The following is a 27033-nucleotide window of genomic DNA, read 5'->3' on the forward strand; positions in this document are numbered from 1 at the left end:
TCTGTGTCCACACGTGGTGCACAAAGAGCCCTCCGTGGCCTTTCCTCCCCTCGAACCCACCCCTCACCCCTGTGAGCTGGCAGCTCCTGCCCGAGGGCACCAGAACCGTCCCGTTCCCTCCGCAGATGAGAAGCCCTGGAAGGGGAGGCACTGGTGGCTGAGGACGCTGAAACCCTCCCCTCTGAAGCCATCGGGCAACCACAGCCAGCGGGGGCAGCTGCCCCTGAAGAGGTCGGTGAGCACCGAGCGCTACGTGGAGACCCTGGTGGTGGCCGACAAGATGATGGTGGGGTACCACGGCCGCAGGGACATCGAGCAGTACATCCTGGCCATCATGAATATTGTAAGTGTTACACCCACACCAGGAACCTGGCGGGCTGGGCGGGAACTCCTCTTCATCGCCCCAAATGTCCCGACTGGGAAAACTTTTCCTGCGAGGAGTGGGATGGGGACGCAGTGGGGGAATCGGATCTGTTGCAGGCTGGCAGTGGCTTCTCCCCAGGCTCAGAGCAAGGCTTTGGGGTCAAAAATCCTGCCAGGCTGCTGCTGCTGCTGAGCAGTGGGACCCCGGCGGCCGGAGAGGTCAATCTGGCCTGTCTGACCGTGCTACGGCGGATCCGGGCTGCGAGAACAAAAGCCTTTCTTTGAACAGCATCTCCCAGCTCAAATTAGCATTGCAAACGCGGCCAGGCGAGCTGAGAAACACATGGGAAAGCGTAAGGACAGGGAGCTCTCACGCTTGGGGGCTGAGCAGCGAGCGGGGCCGGCAGAAATCCCCCCGCCGAGCTGTGGCTCTGCTTTGGGGCACTGCTGGCGGCAGGGTACCAGGCTGGATGCATGAGCAGCCTGAATCGGCCGTGCTGGATCCTCCTGCGAGGTGAGACGGGCTGGGAAGTTATCCATCAATCCCCTGAAAGCCCCTCTGGGAGGGCTCTTTGTCCCGGCCTCCGCAGGATCGCTTTTCACGGTTCGCATTTCTAAAGCCGTTGCCAGATTTTCGAACAATCCGGGTTTGAAGCGTTTCATCTGCTCTGCAACACCCCCAGACGGCGCATTCCCGGGGGATCTGTGCCCTCCCTCATTCCCGAGGGATCTGTGCCCTCCCTCATTCCCGAGGAATCTGTGCCCTCCCCTATTCCCGGGGGTTCTGTGGCCTCCTCCATTATTCCCGAGGGATCTGTGCCCTCCCTCATTCCCGAAGGATCTGTGCCCTCCCCGATTCCCCAGGGATGCTGTGCCCTCCCCGATTATTCCCGAGGGATCTGTGCCCTCCCCTATTCCCGGGGATCTGTGCCCTCCCCGATTATTCCCGGGGGATCTGTGCCCTCCCTCATTCCCGGGGCATGCTGTGCCCTCCCTCATTCCCGGGGCATCTGTGGCCTCCTCCATTATTCCCGAGGGATCTGTGCCCTCCCCTCGGCAAAGCTCCATCCCCGGGGCTGCACAAAATGCCAGGAGCAGGGGCTTCCCCCGGCTGGGCTTCTGGCAAGGAGCAGCTGCTGCGGGATTTTGGCTTCACTGCTCCGAGACAGCGAGCTCTGAACGTGGTTTAGGGAATTCTGCGATCCAGGTGATGGTGTGGAGTCCCATTCCCACCCCTGCTTCCCAAAAAAAATGTTGTGTTCAGACCCCAGCCCCGACTCCCTGCAGTGCCCAGCCCTCCCCAGCTCATCCGGCCACAGAGCTCATTTTTAAGACTCCTCTTTTCTTGTTTCTTGGAGGTCAGGTTGCCAAACTTTTCCAGGACTCGAGTCTGGGCAATATTGTCAATATCCTGGTGACCCGGCTGATCCTGCTCACCGAGGATCAGGTAAGCTGGGCTTTGCTGAGCCTCTCCTGTCCTGTGTCTGCACTGTGTGTCCCCTCTGGATGCCACTCCCAGGAATTCCCCCCCCCCGCCCCCCTCGGTGCAGTCTGGCTGCTCCACATCCTCCCAACGTCACCGGGGGACTGGGCTGAAGAGACCTCTGGGAATCTGATTCTTTCCATGATAAGGTGACTTTAGGGAGGTTAAGCAGCTTTAGTTCTCCTAAAGCCCCACTTTTCTTGCTTTCCCATGAGAAACTGGGGGTGTCTGGAGTGGTGTCAGCGCTCTGCCGGCACGGAATGGGCAGTGCCTTCTCACCAGAGCTTTCCTGGGCTCACACTCTCCCACTGCTTCCATTCCAGCCCACGCTGGAGATCAACCACCACGCTGGGAAATCCCTGGACAGCTTCTGCAAGTGGCAGAAATCCATCGTCAACAGGAACGGCAACGGGAACGCCATCCCCGAGAACGGCATAGCCAACCACGACACCGCCGTGCTGATCACCAGGTGAGCGCTGTCCCCTCGCGGGGGGGTGGCAGCTGTCCCCAGCCTCTGTCCAAGGGGCTCATCCAAGGCTCCCTGGCCCTCAGTTGGATGCAGATTATTGCAGTTCAGATGGTTATCACCTTCCACTCCAGTTCATTATCACCCTCCACTCCAGATGGTTGTCACCCCCCAGTCTTCCCTCAGTCTTTGCTGGGCTCTCAAGGAGCTCAGTGTGCAGCCACGGGGCGTTTCTGCCCCAAAAGGCAGCAGGAGCCCAGCCTGGAATCCTGGAGCTTCCTGCCTGGATGGAGAGCCCTGTCAGCCCCTGCTCTGAAAGGGGAAGAGGATTCCAGCAGGATCCTGTGACTGGGACCAGCACCAGCAGCCCAGGATGTGGCTCAGCTCATTTTAGATGCCTCTGTGTCAGGATGAGCTCTCTCCTTGGAACAGCCCTGCCCTGCTGGTGTCCCTGTGCTCCTGTCACGGCAGGGGAGGTCAGCTCAGGGACCTGGGCGCTGGGTCAGGCCCTGAGGGCTTCGTGAAGGGCTCTGAGCTGCCACACCCAGGACAAAACACCCATCAGAAATGGTGAGTGCTCGAGCCTGGGGCGGCAGAGGTGTGGGAGGGATGGATGGATGGAGGGATGGATGGATGGAGGGATGGATGGATGGATGGAGGGATGGATGGATGGATGATGGATGGATGGATGGATGGATGGATGGATGGATGGATGGATGGATGGATGGATGGATGGATGGATGGAGGGATGGATGGATGGAGGGATGGATAGAGGGATGGATGGATGGATGGATGGAGGGATGGATGGTGGGATGGATGGATGGATGGACGGAGGGATGGATGGAGGGATGGATGGAGGGATGGATGGATGGATGGATGATGGATGGATGGTGGGATGGATGGATGGAGGGATGGATGGATGGATGGATGGATGGATGGATGGATGGATGGATGGTGGGATGGATGGATGGAGGGATGGATGGATGGATGGATGGATGGATGGGATGGATGGATGGAGGGATGGATGGAGGGATGGGGGATGGATGGAGGGATGGATGGATGGATGGAGGGATGGATGGATGGATGGATGGATGGATGGATGGATGGATGGAAGGAGGACACAGAGAGGATGACAGGCACAGTGGAAGGAATGGCAGGGAGGAAGGGAGGGAGAGGAGAAGAAAAGGAGGGAGGGAGGGAGACACAGAGAGGATGACAGGGACAGTGGAAGGAATGGCAGAGTGTCTGGAAGGCCACAGGACAATGGAGGGGATGGGGAGTGCTGAGCTCTCCAAGTGCTGCCGGCTGCGTCCACGATTGTCCCTCCAGCGCCCACAAATCCCTGCTTGGACAGAGGCGAAACCCAACATCGGGAGAGGCCCGAGGCAAACCCAACATTTGTGCCTTTCCCCCCTCTCTTGCGGAGCGGGAGAAAGCCAGGAAAGGAAAGTTCTGGAGAGGGGAGTCTCCAAGCAGGAGCCGCTTCCTTTATCCCTGCGCTGCTCTCCTGCTCCAGTTCCAGTGCGAGCCTGGAACATCCCATGGACAAGACCCCACAGAGGAGCGACAGAAGGGCCCCTCCGACCCAAATTCTCCCCCTCCCGAGGGGACCGCGGCTTTTTCCTGCCCTCCCTCCACACGCGTGGGATGCAAACGCCGGCTCCGAGCTCTCTGTCCTCCCTCCAGATGTCGGAGCCAGCCCGGAGCCGCTCGTTGGGCTCGGACAGCGCCCGGCGCATCCGCCCCGGCCCCAATAAATTCCCGGTGTCCCGATAAGATCTTGCTGAGCTCGGGGCTTTTTTCTTCTGCGGGGACGTGTCCAAGCGGAGCCTCCGAAGGCTTTAAAGGCTCAAAACAAAGCCGCGAATGTTCTGAGCTTGCTCGGTTTCCTGCTGAGAGCAGCGGAGAGGTTTGGGCACTTCCAGGGAGTGCCAGGGGCCGAAGGGACAGGAGCCATCCCGGGGAATGTGTCGCACTTAACCCCTCGTGTGCTGGCACTTCTCACCCAGCATCCTCATCCCCGTGGGGTCACCGGGGTGAGCGATCCTGCCCGGTGTCCCCAGACCCACACTGGGGCCACAATCCCCTGTCCTGCTCACCCCATGGGTGTCCCCAAACCTGCACTGGGGTCACAATCCTCTATCCTCACCCCATGAGTGTCCCCAGACCCACACTGGGGTCACAATCCTCTATCCTCACCCCATGAGTGTCCCCAGACCCACACTGGGGTCACAATCCTCCATCCTCACCCCATGGGTGTCCCCAAACCCCCACTGGGGTCACAATCCTCGGTGCAACCCCAACCCGGCTCTGGGGTGGCCCAGCCCAGCTGCCACTGGTCCCCCCACTGGTCCCCCCACTGGTCCCACCGTACCCAGCTCTCAGCCCGGCCCCTTTCAGCCCAGATTTGCAAACCCCAAATGTTTATCTCTGCAAGGACATGAGAATGTTCCCTCTCTAACCCAAACTCTTTCGGAGCTGCCGGCTCTTCCCATTTTGAGGGTGCTGCGTTTCCATTTGGAGGAGGTTTTTGCTCTCCTTGTTTTGCCTTTCCTTGTTCCCTAATGAAGTGAAAACAGCGGATTCCTGGATGCAAAGGCTGGAAATCGAGGCCAGGAACAGAGGGAAGAGTCACCTCGAATCAACCCAGATTGGATTTGTTTGGGAAATTCTCAGTACAGCATTGAACTGAAAGAAGAAAAAATATAAAAAATCACTTGAGCGTTTTCATGAAACCACAGTGGGGTTAGAAATGGAACGTGTTTTCAAACCGAAATGTTTTCCTTTTTTTTTTTATTTTATTTTATTTTATTTTTAATCAGAATTACCGATTTTTTAATCAGAAGTGCTGATATGCCCCATCCCTGGCAGTGCCCAAGGCCAGGCTGGACAGGGCTTGGAGCAGCCTGGGACAGTGGAAGGTGTCCCTGCCATGGCAGGGGGTGGAACTGGATGATTTTTAAAGTCCTTTCCCACCTGAACCATGCTGGGATTCTGGGTTTCTCTATTTGATTGATGCCATTTCCTGCAAGAGACCTGAGCTTACAGAGCAGAGGTCGGCCCTGTCCTCTCCCCCCTGTGCCCGATGCCTCCCGGGAGTGCTGGGGAGCAGAGCTGGGCCCACCCAAACCCAAAGAGCTCCAGGTCTGGAACAGCCTTGTCCCTGTTGATTTATGGAATCATTGAGGTTGGAAAAGGCCTCCAAGATCATCGAGCCCAGCCTTCGACCGACTCCCCATTGCCACCAAACCACATCCTGAAGTGCCACATCTGCTCGTGTTTTTAACACCTCCAGGAGCGGCCACTCCACCACCACTGCCCAGGGCAGTTCCAGTGCCTGATAATCCTTTCCATGAAGAAATTTTCCCCAATATCCAACCTGAGCCTCCCCTGGCCCAGCCTGAGGCCGTTCCCTCTCCTCCTGTCCCTGTTCCCTGCGAGCAGAGCCCGACCCCCCCGGCTGCCCCCTCCTGTCAGGGAGTTGTGCAGAGCCACAAGGTCCCCCCTGAGCCTCCTTTGCTCCAGGCTGAGCCCCTTTCCCAGCTCCCTCAGCCGCTCCTGGGGCTCCAGCCCCTTCCCCAGCTCCATTCCCTTCCCTGCTCATGCTCTACCACCACATTTCATCAAAACCAAACCTCTGGCCTGGCTCAGCTCTGCCCCAGAGTTGAAGGACAGGAAATGCCATTATTAAAAACCCTCAGTGAATCCCAGTCTGGGCAAAGTGAGCGTTGTATAACCTGGACCAGGGATGTCCTGCCTGTCACCATTGGTGCTTCCCGTCCCAGGAACATCCCACAGGCTGGTTTGGAGTGGTTTGGATGTGAACACATCGGCGAAATGACAGCCCCCAAAATCAGACATGTCCTTAACGCTGCCTTCTCTCCTCCGCAGGTACGACATTTGCATCTACAAGAACAAGCCCTGTGGCACCCTGGGTGAGTGGGATCCTGACACCCCCTCAGCAGCTCCCAGCAGCACGCAGAACCTCGGGAATGTGGCGAGGGTGGGCTGTGCCATTCCCTTTCCAGCTGTGCCATCCCCTTTCCCACCTGTCCCTTTTCTTTACCCACTTGTCCCATCCCCTTTCCCACCTGTCCCATTCCATTTCCAGCTGTGCCATTCCCTTTCCAGCTGTCCCATTCCCTTTCCCACCTGTCCCATTCCCCTTCCCAGCTGTTCCATCCCTTCCCAGTGAAGGTGAAGCTTTGCCCCAGCACCAGCAGCAGAGCCAGGACCAGAGCAGTGCTTTCCAGCCTCTCCTTCCTTCTGTAAACACCAAACCAGCAGCCCTGAGGACGGATGGGCTCTGGAACTCTCCTCTGCTCCATCCCTGGCTTGAGCCCAGCCTGATGATTAAGAACCACTCACATTTAGGGTTTGTCCATGGCCTGGTGGAGCATTCCTGGCTGGGCAGGGAGAAATCCGGTGGTTTTGTGATGCCTGTAAAGGGAGTTCTTTATTGACACAGACAGACCCTGCAGCTCTCCCTGGCTGCAGCTCCTCATTTGTCTTGCCCTGGTCTAGACAGAGCAGGCAGGGAGGGATTTCTGCCCTGGATCACTGCAAAGGGGAGAGCTGCTGGATCTCTGAGCTGATGCGGCTGCAGAGGAGGAGCCTGGGAGGGAGGCTGAGGCTGGAGGTGCTAGGCTGGCTCAAATCCTTCCCTGGCCTGGGGCAGAGGCACAGTTGGTGCTGCTGGGGTGGGCAGAGGGAATTTGCTGTCAGAGTTCAGGGGGAATTTCAGCATCATCCAGTCCTCCAAACGGAGCCAGGCTGGATTCCTGCTGGGTGCCAGGCTGGATTCCTGCTGGATGCCAGGCAGAACCAAAGTTGGATCCTGGCTTGCTCAGCTCTCCCCGGCCAGGTTTGGGTGCCCCAGAGCTGGTACAGCCCATCTGAGATTCCCCCACTGGGGTTATGCCAAGGGCTTCTCCCCTGTGCACCATTTGGATATGAAATTCAGAGGATTTTGACCCTTTCTTAGCATTTCTGAGCCTGTCGCTGTTAATTGATCATCAGTGCTGAGTGACCACGTCCCGTAATAGCCATGAGTCCATCCCACAGCCCAGTGCGCCGGTGAGAAGGAGCTGGCTGTGCCCAGTGTTACAGAGTGTGAAGCGCATCGGGCAGTCCCCACACCCCTCCATGTGCCCTCAGATGCCCTGTGGTGGCCCTGTGTGACAGCCCTGTCCCCTCCCCAGGCCTGGCCCCCGTGGGCGGGATGTGTGAGCGGGAGCGGAGCTGCAGCATCAACGAGGACATCGGCCTGGCCACCGCCTTCACCATCGCCCACGAGATCGGCCACACGTGAGTGCAGCACCACGGGCGCCCGGGCAGCTCCTGCTGGTTTGTTCCTGCCAACAGGGGCTGGAAACCCTTCTGTGGATGATCCAGATGTGCTGATGCCTTGTGGGACTGCCTGAAAACAGAGGCTGGACCAAACCAAGAGAATAAAAAGCAATTATATGAATTGAAGGGCCTTCAAGTAGTTTTAGGGCAGACGAAGCCCACCCAGTGGCTACACCCAAAAAATGGACAATGGGTCACGGGTTTTCATGCTTTAATTGATGCCTTGGGGTTTAGCTTTTTTATTTTCGGACCCTGTACTGCTTTAGTGTGTAACTCTAAAACTCCACACAGCCTGTTAGCTACTGTTAGACATAACAAACCCTCTCCAGGCCTGGACTCAAGGACACCTTGCTATCCCAGGCCCCAGAATATGTAAACTGAGCCTCTGGGAAGGGGGAGCAAACTTGGGGTAATGACATCATTCCCTGAAATTGTAATTGGAGAACTAACCTTGATATGCAAATGGACCAAACTTATAAAAGTGTGAAAAACCTGTGACCTGGGGTCCATCTTGGGTGTAGCCCCTCGGGAGCTTTTTGGCTGCCCAAGGTGTTCCTATTGAAGGCCCTCTATAAATACCCACTTGTATTCCCTTCATCTTGTCTAGCCTCTGTTTTCAGGAAGCCACTCCAAGGCATCGTTATAAGTTTGGTCCATTTGCATATTGGGGGTTAATCCTCCAATTACAGCTTCAGGTAATGAAGTCCTTTACTCCAGGTTTGCTCCCCACCAGCTCACTGTTGTTTACATTTCTCGAGGCCTGAGGCAGTCAGGTGTCCTTGATTTTCAGGCCTGGAGAGGAATTGTTTTGTCTGACCCAGATGGGAGAGCAGCAGCTAACAGGCTGTGTGGAGTCTTGACACGTTATTGTGCCATAAATTGAGTCTCTCCTGATGGGAGAGAATTTGCTGAAAGTCCTTGCAAGGCGTTTAGAAGATAAAGCGAGAAGTCTTCTGTAGTTTCAATGCTTCCAGATAGTTGTTTGTTAAGTCTTATCAGAGGAACTGAGCCACTAGCGTGACCCAGGTACAGCATGGAAGGAGGAAAAATAGGAGTGAGAGCGAGAAAGACTAATTATCAAGATTTACACAGCCTTTTAAAGACATTTTAACCAATAGTTACTAAAAATGTACATTATTTTCACTTTCTTACCAATTATTCAGTAACACGACTAGGAACTGCGGAATTTTCTATCCAATCAATCAAAACTACTTTTACTGCAAAATATGGAGTGGTAGAAGAAGGAGAAGAAGGTTTAGAGAACAACAACAATCCTCCATTTTGATATTTTTTACTCTTATCGATTTACTATAAAGAGAAGCCTAAAACCTCTAAATCTTTCACCATATGACAATCTTACATCGTAGTCTATGACCTAATTCCCACCACTGTATTTTCTAGTTCTTGTCTGACTGTTGGTAATTTTTTCCAAGGTTTAAAGCTATACCAGTGTTGTCCAGGGGGGTAAAAACCCTTAAAAACAGGCAGAGAAACATTCTCGGCATTCTGGGTTCCTACAGAGTCTGGAGTTGCAGAATTACAAATGTGTGAGCAGCACAAGAGCTGAAATCCTGAGGCATTGGTGTCAAACCCGGCTGACCTCCTCCTCTCTGTGCCGCGGCCGTTTCCAGGTTTGGCATGAACCACGACGGCGTCGGCAACAGCTGCGGCTCGCGGGGGCAGGAGACGGCCAAGCTGATGGCTGCTCACATCACCATGAAGACCAACCCGTTCGTGTGGTCCACGTGCAGCAGGGATTACATCACCAGCTTCCTAGAGTAAGGAATCCACCTCTCCCTGCCCTTCCTCCAGCCTCCCCCAGTCTCTTCTGAGAGTGGGGAAAGCCAAACAAAGCCCCCAAATCCCCCAGCACTTTCTCTCTTGTCTCCCAGAGCCACGTTCTTGCCTTCTTTTAGGCTTTCCTGTGTTTTTCCTGCCTGTTGAACATCTAAACCCATTTGTGTTGCAGCTGGGAGAGCTTTATTTGGGTTCCCCACATCCAGGAACTTCCCAAACAGATCAGTCCCTCCTGGAGGCATTTGGGTGGTTCTGAAGTGAAGGAATTGCAGGGAAGGGTTGGTGTGATGGGGAAGGAGGGTCTGGGGACAGGATTGGGTCTGCGTGGTGCAGGCGCTTTCTCCAGGCAGTGAGGAGGAGTTTTCAGTGTGAACAAGCAAAGCAGGGCAAAGATTTTGGTTTTCTTTTTTTCCAAAGCACCTTTAGGATTCAGGAGAGGGACAGGACAAGGGGGGATGGATTCAAACTGGAAGAGAGCAGTTTAGATTGGGTATTAGGAGGAATTTCTTTGTTGTGAGGGTGGGCAGGCCCTGGCACAGGGTGCCCAGAGCAGCTGGGGCTGCCCCTGGATCCCTGGCAGTGCCCAAGGCCAGGCTGGACATTGGGGCTTGGAGCAGCCTGGGACAGTGGGAGGTGTCCCTGCCATGGCAGGGGGTGGACTGAGATGAGCTTTAAGGTCCCTCCCAACCCAAAGCATTCCATGATTCCATGATTTAGGCTCCTAAATCCCAGAGTTTCAAGGCTGTCATCACGCCTGAGCCAAACCCTTGTGCAGGGTTCAGGCAGCCCCTGGGTTTCTATCCCAAAACAATCAGTGGGGATCCATTTCAGTGAGGTTCTTTGTAGGACAATGGCACTTCCTGAAGGAAGGACTGGCAGGGCTTGAGGGACAACGGGAAGCAGCACAAGTGTGGGGTCAGTGTGGAGGGAAGCCCCCAGGGAGTCTGAGCAGCAGAGCTCAGCTCCTGGAACGCAGAAAGAGGAGCAGCCACGGCTCCTCCCCGAGGGGCTCCCTCTGTCCTGCAGGGCTCGGCCAAACCTCGTGGCTCAGCAGCAAATCCCACATCTGTCCTGCAGCTCGGCCATGGCCACGCCTGTCCCCCACGCTGGTGACCGAGGCACGTGGCACGGCCAGGCTGCCTCGTCCTCCGCTGACCCCGAGCTCCTGGCAGGGCTGCAGGAGGATGGAGAGTTCATTCCCGCTCCTCATGCTCCGTGCTGGCCACCCCGGGCTCCAGGAGCCTCCACTGGCACATGGGGTGTGCAGGATTTGGGGCTGGGGGTGATGACAGCAGCCTTGATTTAGGGGGAGCTCAGAGAGCAGCGGGAAAAGGGGAGGGAGAGGCGTTTCTGGCCGAGTTTGGATGCTCCTACAGAGCTCTGGCGAGCAGGAGGTCGGGCCTGGAGCTGGGGGCTCCGGTTGCTCACAGCTGGGGCTTCACAGCTGGGTAGCCGCTTCTACCCACCCGCTGCCCACTGAGGGTGCTGGGCACACCGGCCTGGGCACACCGGCCTGGGCACACCGGCCTGGGCTCTGCCACGGGGACAGCCAGGGGTTGGCAACAGCCAGCGGAACGGCTGGAGCTGGGTCAGGGCTGGGCATGGAGCTCAGGGAAAGGTTCTTCCCCCCGAGGCTGCTGGGCACTGCCCAGGCTCCCCAGGGAATGGCCCGGCCCGAGGCTGCCAGAGCTGCAGGAGCGTTTGGACAGCGCTCTCAGGGATGCCCAGGCTGGGGTTGTTGGGGTGTCTGGGCAGGGCCAGGGGCTGCACTGATGATCCCTGAGGGTCCCTTCCAGCTCAGGATATTCCTGGGATTCTGTGAACCCTCAGATCAACACCTCCAGAGTTACCTTGGAACCAGGATGTGCTTCCCAGCCTGGGGTGCACAGCTGGAGGGATTTCAGAGCTGCTTCTCTTGCCCAGAGCAGACCCAGATTTGTCCTCTCAGCCCCAGCAGAGCTGGGAGTGGCGGCTGCCGATCCCATCCCGGTGCTCTCTCTCCCCTCGGCCTTCCTGAGCTCTGATTCTCCCTCTCTGGTTGCAGCTCCGGGATGGGATTGTGCCTGAACAATGCTCCTCCCAAGCAGGATTTCATCTACCCCACGGTGGCTCCGGGCCAGGCCTACGATGCCGACGAGCAGTGCCGCTTCCAGTACGGAGTCAAATCCCGCCAGTGTAAATACGGGGTAGAGAGCCTTCCTGCTTTACTATCGGTTCCCAGGGCCGGAGGAGGGGGGACGGGGGGAAGGAAAGGTCCATGGGGCTGTCCCTGCTGCCCACATCCCTGTCCTGCCCCAAACCAGGGGCACTGTGGAGTTCCCGGTGAGCTCCGTGCCGTGCTTCCCTGGGAGAGCACTCAGCAGGGGGTGTCCCATCCGTAAATGTTGGTCCCAGCCCAGTTTGGATCAGGTTAATCCCACGGGAAGGGATTTCTTGCCTCTTCCTTGGCTGCTGGTGGTCCCTAAGGCCCCACCCATGCAGCTTCCCCTCTCTTTGCATGAGGACATATTTTCCATAATCCTCACCAGAAGTCATCGTGCTGCTTACTCAAACCCAGGGCAGTGGTGGAGTCCCCATCCCTGGAAGTGTCCAAAAATGTGTGGCTGTGGCACTTGGGGACATGGTTTAGTGGTGGGCCTGGCAGTACTGGGTTGCTGGTTGGACTTGCTGATCTTAGAGGGCTTTTCCAAGCTGATTGCCATGATTCCATGACAGGAGGAGAAAAGTCTTTGTCCCAGGTGAGGTGAGGGATGTGCTGGAGGTTGCTGCCCACGTGAGCCCCATCCCCACCACCTCACTGCCATCCCCTGGTCTCTGAACGCAGAGAACCACTGAAAGGAAAGGCTGCTCCAGGAGAAAAGAGGGTCTGAGCTGGGCACTTTGCTGTTCTTCATGTCCTGAACGTTGCCAAGGGCCTGAGCAGAGCCCCTCTGCATGGAAGGGCTGCCTGAGCTCCTCAAAGCACCCACGTTCCTTTAGGGAAAACAGAGGAGCCAGCAGTGGGATGCACAGGCAGCAGGGGCACATTTCCTCATGGGAAAGGTGGCCAGGGGTTGGAAGGGGCTGCCCAGGGAGGTTTGGAGTGCCCATCCCTGGGGGTGTCCAAGGAACGCCTGGACGTGGCTCTCAGTGCTCTGGGCTGGCTGAAAATCTGGGGGTCAGTCAAAGGTGGCACTTGATGATCTCAGAGATCTTTTCCAGCCCCAGTCCATGCCCTGGAAAGCTGTGAAGGAGCAAACACAGCAGCTCAGGGTTTAATTTCTCTGTCACTGTGCAAAGCCCAGCCCAGCTCTGCTGAGTGCCCCGGGATGAGCCAGGCTGTCACTGAGGGATGGTCCCACACTGCCCCACCACCTGGAGGTGTCCCCCTCTCATCCTGGTGAGAAAAGGGCAAAGCTGATGCCTTGAACAGGGCCCAGGGGCCTGGAGCCTGCTGGACATGGGGCAGATGCAGCAGGAGCAGTCTGACCCCAAAGAATGGTGTCCCATGGTCGTGGTGTCCCATGTCAGGTGCCACCCACCAGGGTCTGTGCCCCTGCTCAGCTGAGCCACAGGCAAGAATGGGAACTTCCCCTGGCTCCCAGTTAATTTTTAGCCCAGGCAGACGCTTCCTGTGTATATCCAAGGACCACAAAAGATTCCCGCGGTGACCCCTCCAGCCCTGTGGTGGTTTGGGATAAACCCAAAGGACACCAGGGCTCGATTGTGTGTGGGTAAATCCGGGCCAGTGTGTGAGCCCACCCTGTTGCCCTGGACACAAACCCCAGAGGGATGGAGCCAGCAGGGCAGCACCCCTTCCTGCAGGCTGGGAGAGGGGGTGATGGATGGGTGTCACGAGCATGGAGATGATTCCAGGGCAGGCTGGATGAGGCTTGGAGCAACCTCATCTAGTGCAGGTGTCCGGGGCTGGAACAAGGTGATCTTTAAGGTCACTTCCAACCCGAACCAATCCGAGAGTCGATGGTTGGAGCTGGGAGGTTACCAGGAAGCCCTTGGTGACAGGAAAAGGGGCTCCTGCTTCCCAGTGGTCACTCTGGCTCTGCCAGAGCCTGAAGATGGGAAAGACTCTCTCCTTCCCCTGCTTAAAGCCATCTCCAGCTGGGCTTGGGCGAGGGAGGTGGGAGCCAAATTCCCTTTGCAGCTCTGACCCGAAGCCCTGGCACGGACCCCGCCCGGGTTTCCCTCTGCCAGCTCTCCCTGGGGCACTCTGGGGGCTGGAGGGGAGCAGAGCAATTCCAGCTCATCCTTCACAGAGGATTCCCAGTCTCTGACTCAGCCTCTCCTGGGGGGATCGGTGCTGGCCGGCTCACCCGTGGCCAGGGGCAGGAATGCGGGGCTGGAGAGCTGGATCGGCCCCGGGGTGAGGAACGGGCTGTCACCTCCCTGGGGACAGGCGGCCAGAGCTGCCTGCTGGGGCACTCCTGCCCCGGGCTGATGATCACTGTGCCAGGCAGGAGCATGAGCCAGAGTGTGCCCAGCTGGCTGAGAATGCCCTGGGCATCCTGGCTCGTGTCCAAAGTGGTGTGACCAGCAGGACCAGCAGGGCAGGGACTGTCCCCTGTGCTGAGGCATCACAAACCCTGGGGTCAGTTTTGGGCCCCTCACGACAAGAAGGACACTGAGGGGCTGGAGCGTGTCCAGAGAAGGGAACAGAGCTGGGAAGGGGCTGGAGCACCAGGAGCAGCTGAGGGAGCTGGGAAAGGGGCTCAGCCTGGAGCAAAGGAGGCTCAGGGGGGACCCTGGGGCTCTGCACAAGTCCCTGACAGGAGGGGGCAGCCGGGGGGGCTCAGTGTTGTCCCGGGTGACGAGTGACAGGACAAGAGGAAACGGCCTCGTGTTGCTCCAGGGTGGGTTTAGGTTGGATATTGGGAAAATTTTTTTCACTGAAAGGGCGTTCAGGCATCGACTGCCCAGGGCAGTGGTGGAGACCCCATCTCTGGAAGTGTCCAAAAACGTGTGGCTGTGGCACCTGGGGACAGGGCTTAGTGGTGGGCCTGGCAGTGCTGGGTTGATGGTTGGACTTGCTGATCTTAGAGGGCTTTCCCAAGCTGAATTCCATGATTCCGTGACACTGGCAGTGGCAGCAGCCGTGGCAGCTCAGGCTCTGCTCTCCCACCTCAGGACAGTTTCTGTCACTGACACTGAACCTGTTCGACATTTCCTGGATAAGCTCAGTCACCCCAAGCTGCTCCTGAAAAGCAGCAAGTTTTCCATAGGTTGTTTCTGTAGGAATAGGAGCAGGATGGGGACCAGGCAGGAAACGCAGGAAATGAGACTTTAGGGGCTGCTTTGCAGTTTGCAGGCGCTGAAGTCCAGCCTGGGGGGATTGAGTGACACATGAGCTGGAAAGGGCCTGAATTTCCTGATTTCACTTTTGGGTGGGTCCTGCGGCAGCCAAGGGAAGATTTTTTTTTTTTGCTGGAGCTCTGAGAGGTCAGGATGGGCTGAAGCTCGGGATCTGTGGCTCAGGAAACCTCCTGGAAAGAGGTCTGGAGTCCTCAGTGTCACCCTGGGGACACAACTGCACCGAGCAGACCCCGAGAGCAGAGGTGCCCGATTCCGAAGGGCTGGCTCAGGATCTGGCATTATTTTGATCATTCCAAAACCAGCTCTAAAACTTCCAGAGGAACCTTCCCTTCAGGATTCTTGGGCTGGCTGGAGGTGGCCAGCAGCCAGGTGGTCACACTGTGAGCAGGGGCACCTCCAGCTGTGCTGTCGGTGCTCCCAGGGAGCCCCAGATTCCCACAGAGGCAGCTCTGGGATGCTCACGGCAGGAGCCAGGAATGGGCTCAACCTCCACCGCACAGATGCACAACTGGGAACATCCCTCAGCCCTGGGAAGAGGGGTGAGGACAAGGACAGTGAGATCAGCTCCGGTGCCACCGAGGTGCCCAAGGAGAGGTGGCCTCTGTGGCATGGGCTGGCTGTGAGTCAGCTCTCGGAGCTCCCTCCACATCCAGGGAATCCCAGAAGGGCTTAGGCTGGGCCCAGAGAAGGGGGACAGCTGTCAGTGAGCTCGGGGTGACCGTGGCCAGCAGCACCTGGCAGGGTTTGGCCTCGTGTTGCCCCCACCGTGCTGAAGACACTCAGTGTCCCCATGTCCCACCCAGCTGGTGCCTCCCGGGTGTGATGCTGCCCCTGGCGCCAGCAAATCCTAATCTGGGTTTTGTTCCTTTGTCTCTGCCCCCCTCCCCGGCCCTGTCTCTCCCCACATCTCCCTCTTTCCAGGAGGTCTGCAGCGAGCTGTGGTGTCTGAGCAAAAGCAACCGCTGCATCACCAACAGCATCCCCGCGGCCGAGGGCACCATCTGCCAAACCAACACCATCGACAAGGGGGTAAGGCAGCCCTGGGCACCGGGAAGAGTTGGCACGGAGGGGTTGGATCCCTTTTCCAGCAAAAACCAGGATTACTGTTCACACTGGGGGCGTGGAGTTGATTTAGGAGCACCCAGCAGCCGGTCCAGCCCTGACTTCCAGAGCCCAGAGCTGCCCGGGATGGGGGCCGGGATGTGCCAAGGAGCCCAGAAATCACCCCAAAGCCCAGCTCAGAGCTCAGCTCAGGCAGTGCTGGGATATGGAATGTGGAATGTGGGATATGGGATACAGAATGTGGGATATGGGATATGGAATGTGGGATATGGGATATGGAATGTGGGATATGGAATATGGAATGTGGAATGTGGGATACAGGATATGGGATATGGGATATGGGATATGGAATGTGGAATATGGAATGTGGAATGTGGGATACAGGATATGGGATATGGAATATGGAATGGGGAATGTGGGATATGGGATATGGGATACGGAATGTGGGATATGGGATGTGGGATATGGGATATGGGATATGGGATATGGGATGTGGGATATGGCATATGGAATGGGGAATGGGAAATCCGCGCTCCAGTGAGATTCTTGGTGGCACCCCTGAGGCACAGCAAGGTCACCTCAAGCAATGCCATGTCCTTAAATGAACACCGTGTCCCCAAGTCTGCTGGGATCCCCTGGGATCTCCTGACTGGCCTGAGAAAAGGGATTTTTTCCCCTGGTTTTCCCAGATTTCTGCTTTCAGAGGAACTTGGGAAAAACTCGTTATGATGAAACCTTGGGGTTTCACCCTCGGCAGGGAGGGGAGGGCAGGATTTTTCCCGACCATGAATTTTGCCTGGATTGCTTCATTCCCTGCTCCTCCCACACCCGTTTTTCCCAGCATTTGAGTGAATGCACCGCTCAAACAAAGAGCCTCTGCACACTGGGGCAAGGGCGAATCAGGGCTGGGACATTCCCCCTTCCACTCGAAGAAAAGTAATTCCCAAGAAACATTTCAGATCCTTAGGAAGCGGGAGGAGCTGGGGTGCAGGGGAGACTCTGCCAAATGCAGGATTCTCTGCAAGCACTGCTCTTAGTGCTGCTGGGAACTGGGGCAGAGAGGAGCAGGCAGCTCCCAGGGCTGCACATCCCTCCTGCTGCACATCACAGGGACTACAGCATTTTTCACCTCCTAGTCATGGCTTTTTCCCAAGTTTTCCCACTTTTAAATATCCCTTTCCCCCCCATTTTGTGACCGCTTTTTAACCAGGGTTCTTCAAAAGCCTTGAGGGAAGGGAAGCGAAGCAGCCACAGCCCCCCCGGATTTCTGGGAGCTGCTCCCTGTGGGGATTCTGGCTTGCTCTGAACCCCCAGTTACCTTCCTGTGCTTATCCTTTTGGATCCATTTGTTCTTTGGGAGGGATTTGATGGCCTCGGCTGGAAGGAGATGCACTTTTATGCTGAGTGTCTGCATTGTCCCCAGCTGGAGCTGCTGGGGTGAGCCCCCGACCTTGGCTGGAGCAGCTCTCCAAGGTCTTCACTGGCTTCTCCCTCTCCCCTGGGGAGAGCAGAGGGAAGGATCAGGGGATTTGAAGTATGAACTATTAAAGGAGATGGAAAATTCCTGTGCTCTGCCCCCCAGTGTGGGGGAAGGCTGAGCCAAGCTCTGCTGTGCCCACATCCCAAACCTCTGGGTATTTCCTCCTCCCAGATCCTCCTTTTTTCAATTAATCGATCTCCTGTGATTGTTATGGCTTCGCCTGTCTTACCCCAAGAACCCACAGTGGCATTTTTCCCTCCTATCCGTGTCTTTTTCCCAGCTTTTCCCACTTTTAAACATCCCTTTTCCCCCCACTTTGTAAGCACTTTTTAACCGGGGGGGGGAAGGGAAGGGAAGGGAAGGGAAGGGAAGGGAAGGGAAGGGAAGGGAAGGGAAGGGAAGGAAGGGGAAGGGAAGGAAGGGAAGGGAAGGGAAGGGAAGGGAAGGGAAGGGAAGGGAAGAAGGAAGGGAAGGGAAGGAAGGGAAGGGAAGGGAAGGGAAGGGAAGGAAGGAAGGGAAGGGAAGGGAAGGAAGGGAAGGGAAGGGAAGGGAAGGGAAGGGAGGAAGGGAAGGAAGGGAAGGGAAGGAAGGAAGGGAAGGGAAGGGAAGGGAAGGGAAGGGAAGGGAAGGGAAGGAAGGGAAGGGAAGGGAAGGGAAGGAGGGAAGGGAAGGGAAGGGAAGGGAAGGGAAGGGAAGGGAAGGGAAGGGAAGGGAAGGGAAGGGAAGGGAAGGGAAGGGAAGGGAAGGGAAGGGAAGGGAAGGGAAGGGAAGGGGCCACAGCCCCTAGGAGCTATTCCCAAGGTGTTGGAATATTGTGGAATATCCAGGCTGTGCCTGCAGAGCATCTCCTCCACCTTTGGAGAGGTGCTGGTGTTCCCAGGGATCATGAGCTGGGATTCCTGGGAAGCCACCGTGCGTTTTTCCCAGCTGCCCATGGAGAGCTGGCTCGGGAGGAGCCAGGAGAGGCCGTGCCAGCGGCTCCAGGGTGGGTTCCCAGCCCCTGGAAGGAGCACACGGCGCTTTCTTCCTTCCCGGGATTATCCCAGCCCCCGGGGCTCCGTGTCCGGCACCGTGCCCGGACAGCGGCGGCGCTCTGGCACCGTCCCTCGCATGGCTGGGGACTCCAGGGGGTGTGGGACGTGTGCCAGGGCTGAGGGAAGTATTTCATAGGCAGATTTCCATGAGCATCTGTCTGCCAGTAGGACGGGGACAGGCGGATTCTTTAGGGATCCTCACAGAACGATGACACAATGCTGATGTTACGATTTAAGCTTGATTTTAACCCGGGCCCTTTGCTGATCAGGACATTTGGGACAGGCCAACCCCAACCTGAGCTCCCAGTACACCCAAAACTCACTCTGTGCTGGGAGGGAGCAGCTGGCTGTGGGTGTGTCCGTGTCCCCTGGGATCCTGGCCCTGCCCAGCAGCAGCAACTCTGATCCAAGACCACCTGGAAGTGTGCCAAGGGCTTTTACCAGATGTGAGCTGTGGGACCCAGGACCTCTCTAGAGGAGAATCGCAGACTGGTTTGGGGTGGAAGGACCTTAAAACTCATCCAGTGCCACCCCTGCCATGGGCAGAGAGACACCTTCCATAGCCCAGGGTGCTCCAAACCCCATCCAGCCTGGCCTTGGACACTGCCAGGGATCAGGGGCAGCCACAGCTGCTCTGGGCACCCTGTGGGATGGGACCTCTTGCCCGTGGCTGCCTGTCCCCCAGGACTGGGGTGGGAACTGGGGACACTGGTCCCACTGTGTGTGCACAACCACTGCCAGCATGACCCGAAGGAGAGGCGAGCGCCCTTTGCCTCAGAGAATTTGGCTCCGAGGCCGCTGCAGCTCCGAGCTCAGATCCCTCGGGATCAAAGCCGATGGCAGCCCTGAGCTGGCTCCGTGCCCTGTGGAAGCTCTGGGAGAAGGAGCGCCCGTGCCTGGGGTGTTCAGAGCTCTGTGTCCCCGCAGTGGTGCTACAAGAGGGAGTGTGTGCCCTTCGGGACGCGGCCGGAGGGCGTGGACGGAGCCTGGGGGTCGTGGTCATCGTGGGGGGAGTGCAGCCGGACGTGCGGTGGCGGCGTGTCCTCGTCCGTGCGCCACTGCGACAGCCCCAGGTACGTGGGGGGGTGGGTGGTGGCCCTGTCACCACAGCCCTGCAGTGTCCCCAACCCTTGGAAGGCACATCCAGGTGCCTGTGCAGCCCCACACCCAGCTCCTGGGGGGAAGGAGCTGTGCCGGCTGTGCCTTCCCTCCTCTGAGCCCTGGAAGTGCCTGAGGGTCTTGAGAAGTGAATGAAGCACTGCCCTGAGGAGACAGGAGATGTCCCAGCTGGAGAACTGGCTCATCCAACAGTTCCTGCCTCTTCCATCTCTGCTTTTTTGGGAGGGGGTGGGGGGAGGAAAGGCAGAGAGAGAAGGAAAAGCCCCCTCAGGCCGTTCTCTGTGGAGCAGGTACATCATCCTGTTACGATTCTGATAATAATCCACTCCCCCAGTGCCACACCAGCCCAGTGCCTGTCCTTTGATGTCACCTGAGCATCAGGGACAGCTGCACTGGGGTCCCTGCACACAAAGCCGGGCCTGCTTCCATTTCAGTGATGACTCCTGGAAGGTTTGGCAGGTTTTGAATGCCTTTGCCCAGCTCTGTGCCCTGTGTTGGTGTCGGAGCTGCAGCACACCCCAAACCCCGCTGTGCAAACCCTCTGTGCACTCAGGGAGATTTTAGGGGCTGCGCTCCAGCCGTGCCCAGCCAGGCAGGATCGGTCCTTGTGGCAGAGCAGGGTTGGGAAAAGCCAGCTGGGGCAGCCACCCCAAGCTCCTGGGGGCAAAACCCTGCCCCAAACACTGGCTGGAGCTGTTCCAGCATCTCCTCTCTGCTTTGGCAGGCCCACGATCGGAGGGAAGTACTGCCTGGGGGAGAGGAAGCGCTACCGCTCCTGCAACACCGACGTGAGTGGTGCCGGGCCCGGCAGCGGGGCTGGGAGGGATGGGAGGGATAGAGAGGGGGGATCAGCCCTGTCCGGGTGGGATCAGCCCTGTCCGGGGGGATCAGCCCTGTCCGGGGGATCAGCCCTGTCCGGGTGGGATCAGCCCTGTCCGGGGGGGGATCAGCCCGGTCCAGATGGGATCAGCCCAGTCCGGATGGGATCAGCCCTGTCCGGATGGGATCAGCCCGGTCTGGGGGGGATCAGCCCGGTCCAGATGGGATCAGCCCTGTCCGGGGGGGGATCAGCCCTGTCCGAGTGGGATCAGCCCGGTCCGGGTGGGATCAGCCCTGTCCGGGTGGGAACAGCCCTGTCCTGATGGGATCAGCCCTGTCCGGGGGGGGATCAGCCCGGTCCGGGGGGATCAGCCCGGTCCGGGTGGGATCAGCCCTGTCCGGGGGGATCAGCCCTGTCCGGATGGGATCAGCCCGGTCCAGATGGGATCAGCCCTGTCCGGGTGGGATCAGCCCGGTCCGGAAGGGATCAGCCCTGTCCGGGTGGGATCAGCCCGGTCTGGGGGGGATCAGCCCTGTCCGGGGGGATCAGCCCTGTCTGGGGGGATCAGCCCGGTCCGGGGGGATCAGCCCGGTCCGGGGGGATCAGCCCTGTCCGGATGGGATCAGCCCTGTCCGGGGGGATCAGCCCGGTCTGGGGGGGATCAGCCCTGTCTGGGGGGATCAGCCCTGTCCGGATGGGATCAGCCCGGTCCGGGGGGGATCAGCCCGGTCCGGGTGGGATCAGCCCTGTCCGGGGGGATCAGCCCTGTCCGGGTGGGATCAGCCCTGTCCGGATGGGATCAGCCCTGTCCGGGTGGCATCAGCCCCTTCCAAGTGGGATTAGCCCTGTCCGGATGGGATCAGCCCTCTCCCAGTGGGATCAGCCCTCTCCCAGTGGGATCAGCCCTCTCCCAGTGGGATGAGCCCTCTCCCAGTGGGATGAGCCCTGTCCGGGGGATCAGCCCTGTCCGGGGGGATCAGCCCTGTCCGGGTGGGATCAGCCCTGTCCGGGGGATCAGCCCTGTCCGGGGGGATCAGCCCTCTCCACACACAGGTGCAGGGTGCTCTGTGCACCGTGGGATCCCCGGGAGGAGGAGGAGGCGGCGGGGGGGGGGTGGCAGGGCGGGGTGTGCCCGCAGCAATCCCACAATGGGAATTCCGGGCAGGACCAGGCAGGTGTGGGAGATGGCTCCGGGGGCCGAGAGGGCTGCACGGACCTGCGGGATCCAGAGGGGCCCGGAGATAAGGGGGGGAGTTCAGAGGATTCCAGCTCTGCCGGGACAGCGCTGCCTCTCGGGGCTGCTCAGGAGAGCCTGGGTCAGACTCTGCTTCCCCGAGCTGAGGGTTAAACCCCAGAGATTTACACCAAAAACTGTGGGGAAGGGATGCTCGGTGAAGCTTTGGGGCTGGGGAATTGTAGCTGTAACACCCCCGGGCTGCTGGTGAGGACAACAGAGGGGTCCTGGTGCTTCCCTGCGCTTTGCACTTGGGTTTGAGGGATTGTTCCCGAGGGTCACACCTCAGCCACAGCTCCTGCGGCCCCTCCTTGTGCTCTTGGTCTTCAAATCGTGTCCAGCTTTGCAGGAGAGACACTCAGGGCGCCCTGTAGCAGTGTCAGGGCTGCTGTCCCTGTCCTCAGGGGCTGGTGGCAATGCCTGGAGCAGCCCCTGCCCTTCTGGCCACCCCAGCCCCGCACTGACCGCTGGCTGTGTGACCACAGGACTGCCCGCCGGGCTCGCAGGACTTCCGAGAGCTGCAGTGCGCCGAGTTTGACAACGTGCCCTTCCGAGGGAAGTACTACAGCTGGAAAACCTACCGGGGAGGTGAGTCTGGGGCAGGGGCTGCTCACATCTGCTCCCCTCACGCTCCGCAGGGATGGGTCTCGTGGTCCAAGGGGTGTGGGGACAGGTGGTGAGGATTTCCGCAGCTCTGGTTTCCCTCTCTGTGCTCCTGGGATGTGCTGCCATCCCGCCAGGAGTCGCCTGTCCCCCCGTCCCGGGTCATCCCCCCTTTCACTGCTCTGCCAGAAGCAATCCCAGCAGCTCTGGAGCTGTTCCAGCTTCTTTCCTCCAGGCTGGTTCCTCAGCTGAGGGAGCAGAGGACGATGGAGAAGAGCAGGGAATGTCTGGTGCCTGATGGGGAGGAGACAGAGCAGGCAGGGAAAACTTCCTGAGCAGGAGAAGGGATGGGATCCCATGGATCCTCCAAGGAGCAGCACTTCCCTCTTCCCGAGGTCAGCCCTGGGTCCTGCAGGAGGGTCTGGCGAGGAGAGGGGGCAGGAGGAGGCTCCGTGGCAGAAATCTCTCAATAATGAGGGGGAACAGCTCATCTCCTCCGTGGAGTTAATGAAGTGGCCTGGGGAAATCCTTCCCAGCTGTGCAAACAAGCCCAGCCCCCAGCGGGGCTCCCGCAGCTGGAGCAGCTGTGCCAAGGCTGCAGGGGATGGATCGATAAAAATGTAATGAAATTGTGAGGCTGCAAAGTCCCCCAAAGAGCCCGATGGATGCCGAGGTGGAAGGGAACCCTGCAGGCTGGGGCTGCCCTTGCTCAGACCTCTCTCCTCTCCAGGCATGGCCCGGGGCTGGGTTGGCCAGCTGAGCAGCGCCCTCGAGGTGATGCTGATATGGATTTTTGACTGATATCTGATCCTGATACGGACTTTTTGCTTTCATGAAGAGCCCCTTCCTCTCTCTCTGCTTCAGCTTCATAAAATGAGTGGTGGAACCCCTCCTGGAAGGCTGAGGGTGCTGACAGTGCCAGGTTTTGAAGGGATTCAGAGCTTCATCTCCTCTTCCTGCGTTGGCTGTGGGGAATGGTCATGAGGAGCACTTTTATTTGATTTATTCAGTGTCAAAGGGTGTCACCATTGTCCCCTGGGGTGGCCCAGGGAGGAACCACAGAGTGGGGAAGGTCAAGGAACTTCTTTGCACAAGTTTGGGCTCTCTCTCAGGATTGGGGAGACCTGGTTTGTGTTCAGCACCTAAAGGGGGCTGGAAAGAATGACAGAGAATTTTAGCAAGGCCTGGAGTGCCAGAACAAGGGGGAATGGCTTCCCAGTGCCAGAGGGCAGGGCTGGATGGGATCTTGGGAAAGAATTGTTCCCTGGGAGGGTGGGCAGGCCCTGGCACAGGGTGCCCAGAGCAGCTGGGGCTGCCCCTGGATCCCTGGCAGTGCCCAAGGCCAGGCTGGACACTGGGGCTTGGAGCAGCCTGGGACAGTGGGAGGTGTCCCTGCCATGGCAGGGGTGGCACTGGATGGGCTTTGAGGTCCCTTCCATCCCAACCCCCTCTGTGACTCCGCGACTTCAGCAGCACGAGGACCTTCATCCTTGTGCCTGTGGGGTTTTGTGACCCTTGGTGGCTTTTGGGTGTCAGAGGCACATCCTGGGGGAGTTGAGGATGTCCCTTGCACCTCCCCCTTCTTCACGTCACAGACCTGACCCTGGGGAACGACCCCGTCCTGTCCTGCCCTGGCCACTGCCATCCTGCCGTCAGTCCCTGTGTTCCCCCATGCCACCAGACCCTGGGATGGCACTGAGGGCTGCTCCTCATCTCCTGGGCTCTTCCAGCAGTGCCCGGAGCGCTCGGGTGTGAGGGTGTCAGTCCCTCCCTCCCTGCAGGCACCAGCAGCTCCCCAGGAGCCCTCTTTGCTGGCAGCCTCATCCCTGGGCATTCCTCCCTCCAGCTGGCAGGAATCTGCTCCTCAGCTTGGTTTTAGGAGCTGATCCCCACCCTGGGTCTCTGCTGAGCCCCTTCCCCTGCTCAGCTCAGCCGCTCGGGCTTCCCAAAAGGGTGGGTGGGTGAGTTCAGGGGTGCCTTGTGTCCCTCAGAGGCTTCACCCCACGTTTCTTCGGGAAATATCCTGGGCACGGAGGACCCCCACCCTGCAGACAAGGAGTGCCCCACACGCCTGGAGGAGGGGGCCGCCAGTCCTGCGGGGATTTGGGAAGGGAAGAAGCCTGACCTGTGGTCGGGCTGTGTTTGGGGCTGTTTGGTTCCCAGCGATCCCGGAGCCCAGAGCGCGGGGTCGGGACGCAGAGCCCTGGAGAGGAGCGCTGAGCTCAGCAGTCCGCAGATACCGCGTGGAATGCGGCTTTAATTGTTTGTTTACTTTGCTCTGCTCGCTCTGTTCTTCGTTCTTCGTTTTTGCTCTTGGCCGATGCGGGAGTTTGGGGTGGGAGAGGGATGGGAGGAGCAGGAGCTTTCAGAAAACAGGAGAGTGCTCGTCAGAAATGGTAATAAGGTTTAATTCCTCCATGGGAGAGGGCAGGCAGGAGGAACAAAACATCCTCGGAGGCAGCAGCCGAAGGAAAATACTCGATTTGAATAACTCTGTTAAACACGCAAAGGAGGAACCACGGCAGGCCCCGAGTGAAGGGAGGGGGTCAAAATCTGCCGGCTGATGCCTGGCTGGGGCTTTCACCTCTCTGGGAAAGGAGCCCAGGGAACGGCTGGAGCTGGGTCAGGGCTGGGCATGGAGCTCAGGGAAAGGTTCTTCCCCCCGAGGCTGCTGGGCACTGCCCAGGCTCCCCAGGGAATGGGCCTGGCCCCGAGGCTGCCAGAGCTGCAGGAGCGTTTGGACAGCGCTCTCAGGGATGCCCAGGCTGGGGTTGTTGGGGTGTCTGGGCAGGGCCAGGGGCTGCACTGATGATCCCTGAGGGTCCCTTCCAGCTCAGGATACTCCGGGATTCCATAATTGTATTTAGCAACATTCCCTGGGCAGGCTCAGAGGTCTCACTCGTTCTGTGGCAGTCGCTCTTCTCCCATCTCCAGGAGTTCCAAGGCACGCTGTGCTGTGTCAGAGGACCTTTCTGGAGTCCAGACTTGCCCTCACTGTGCTCAGTGCTGCTGTCATGGGGACACAGTTGTCCCTGGAGCCACCTGCACAAGGACAAGGGGATGCCCAGGGCACCTCTCGGTGCCAAGGACACTCCCGTTCCCAACAGATGCTGGGCAGTGATTCCAGTCTCCTTTCCTCTGGTGGCTGGGATGGTGACCTGGCTTCCAAGGGCAAATCTTGCCTGGGAATTGTCCCCAGGGAGAGTGAGGGGACTATCCCAGAGCTCAGGTGGCCCAGGCAGCTCGCTGGAGCAGTGGCAGTCAGTACCAATGCAGGGTCACCCCCCCCTCCTTCCTCCTTCGCTCTCCCTCTCCCTGTTCCTCTTCCATGGGACTTTGAAGGGCAGGAATTCCCCACGGAAAGGCCTTTCCCAAGTGACCGGTGAGGAGAGCCAGCAGGATTCCTCCCACACAGAGCAGTGTGACCACGGGAGCCGAGTCCCAGCTCCCTGCCCGACCCCCAGGGGCAGCCCCTGCTCTCGGGGGCTGCTGAGCTCCCCCTGCTCAGCAGCTGCTTCCAGAGCTTCTCCAGGGGCTTGCCCAGGCATCCTGCTCCCGAAAATGCCTCCAAGCTGCTGAATTCCCCTCTCTGTCTCCTCCTGCTCCTCCCTCTCCCAGCTTTGCTCTCTCTTCTGCCCAGCTGCTCTCGGGTGCTCCCAGGCACAGCTGGGCCCCCTCCCTCTGCCCCTTTGATGTGCTGGGTGGAGTTTCCAGTTCTGCACGTTCCCATTCCTCCCATCCAAGGTGCTTCCCAGCCCTGGCACAGGGAGTAGGACTGTGGGTGGTGCCCCCGGGAGGGAACTGCCTCTGCCAGGTCCGTGCTGGGATCCTGGGATGCTCAGGAAAGGCAGTGAATGCCACAAGCCATGCCAGGATTTGATAAAATCCAGCAGCAGAAGCCAGGGAATGCTCTGCTGGACCCACATCCTGCTCCAGGCACTGTATCCAGATATCCAGGGTGTTCCTGGGGTGTTGCCCTGGCAAAGGTTGTTGGGGAACAGGAATTCCAGCTGTAACCTGAAGGTCCTTCCCCTTCATCCTCGCGGTGCTGTAGTCACCTTTGCTGGGAAGGATTTGGGATCCACCAGCCTCAGACAGACAGGGATGGTTTCTCTGGCCCAGCAATTTGGTTGTTCTGCTCCGGCAGCTGGAAAAACCTTGGAAAGGTAACTCGGGAGCTGCTGCCTCAGTTTCCCTGTTGGTAAAGTGGGCAGAGGGGTGTCGGCAACTTGCAAAGAGGCAGGAGCGACCCAGATAAGGACAAATCACTTTGTGTCCTTCCCCATCACATCCAGCCCCTGCTCCCAGGCTGCAGAGGGACTGGGGACAAGGGCTGGAGGGCCAGGACACAGGGAATGGCTTCCCAGTGCCAGAGGGCAGGGCTGGATGGGATATTGGGCAGGAATTGTTCCCTGGGAGGGTGGGCAGGCCCTGGCACAGGGTGCCCAGAGCAGCTGGGGCTGCCCCTGGATCCCTGGCAGTGTTGGGGCTTGGAGCAGAAGGGACAGTGTCCCCCCAGGGGTCAGCGTCCAGCTCAAGGGCCTGCATCCCTCCTCCAGGGGGATCCTCCTGGTTTTCCACATCTTTTCTCTCCTCGGTGGCCCCATTTGAAGCTGTGCTCCTCTCCCAGGGGGTGTCAAGGCCTGTTCCCTCAACTGCCTGGCCGAGGGCTTCAACTTCTACACGGAGCGGGCGGCAGCCGTGGTGGACGGGACCCCGTGCCGGCCGGACTCCAATGACATCTGCGTCAACGGCGAGTGCAAGGTGCTCCGGGGCTGGGACAGCCTGGGATGGGACAGGGACAGACCCCTGGGATGGGGGGACAAGGACAGACCCCCAGGCAGGGGAGTGCTGCCCTCAACCTGCTCCCACAGACATGGGATGGGTGGAGGGTTAAGAGAGCTGGGGGTGCTCAC

At 58.7% G+C, this 27033-nt stretch overlaps 1 protein-coding gene across 1 annotated transcript in view; it reads left to right on the top strand.

Moving 5' to 3' along the window:
* Positions 1–27033, top strand: part of ADAMTS10 (ADAM metallopeptidase with thrombospondin type 1 motif 10) — a 63152-nt gene that overhangs the window by 26382 nt on the left and 9737 nt on the right. The window contains exons 5-16 of the mRNA XM_039566111.1: positions 126–343; positions 1727–1810; positions 2170–2315; positions 6204–6247; positions 7514–7619; positions 9293–9439; positions 11503–11644; positions 15687–15794; positions 19269–19414; positions 20185–20248; positions 22000–22102; positions 26748–26881. Coding sequence (XP_039422045.1) covers positions 126–343; positions 1727–1810; positions 2170–2315; positions 6204–6247; positions 7514–7619; positions 9293–9439; positions 11503–11644; positions 15687–15794; positions 19269–19414; positions 20185–20248; positions 22000–22102; positions 26748–26881 — 1442 coding nt within the window. The remainder of the gene's footprint in view (positions 1–125; positions 344–1726; positions 1811–2169; positions 2316–6203; positions 6248–7513; positions 7620–9292; positions 9440–11502; positions 11645–15686; positions 15795–19268; positions 19415–20184; positions 20249–21999; positions 22103–26747; positions 26882–27033) is intronic.

Source organism: Corvus cornix, chromosome 28 (assembly GCF_000738735.6).
Source record: "Corvus cornix cornix isolate S_Up_H32 chromosome 28, ASM73873v5, whole genome shotgun sequence".
Lineage (NCBI taxonomy): Eukaryota > Metazoa > Chordata > Aves > Passeriformes > Corvidae > Corvus > Corvus cornix.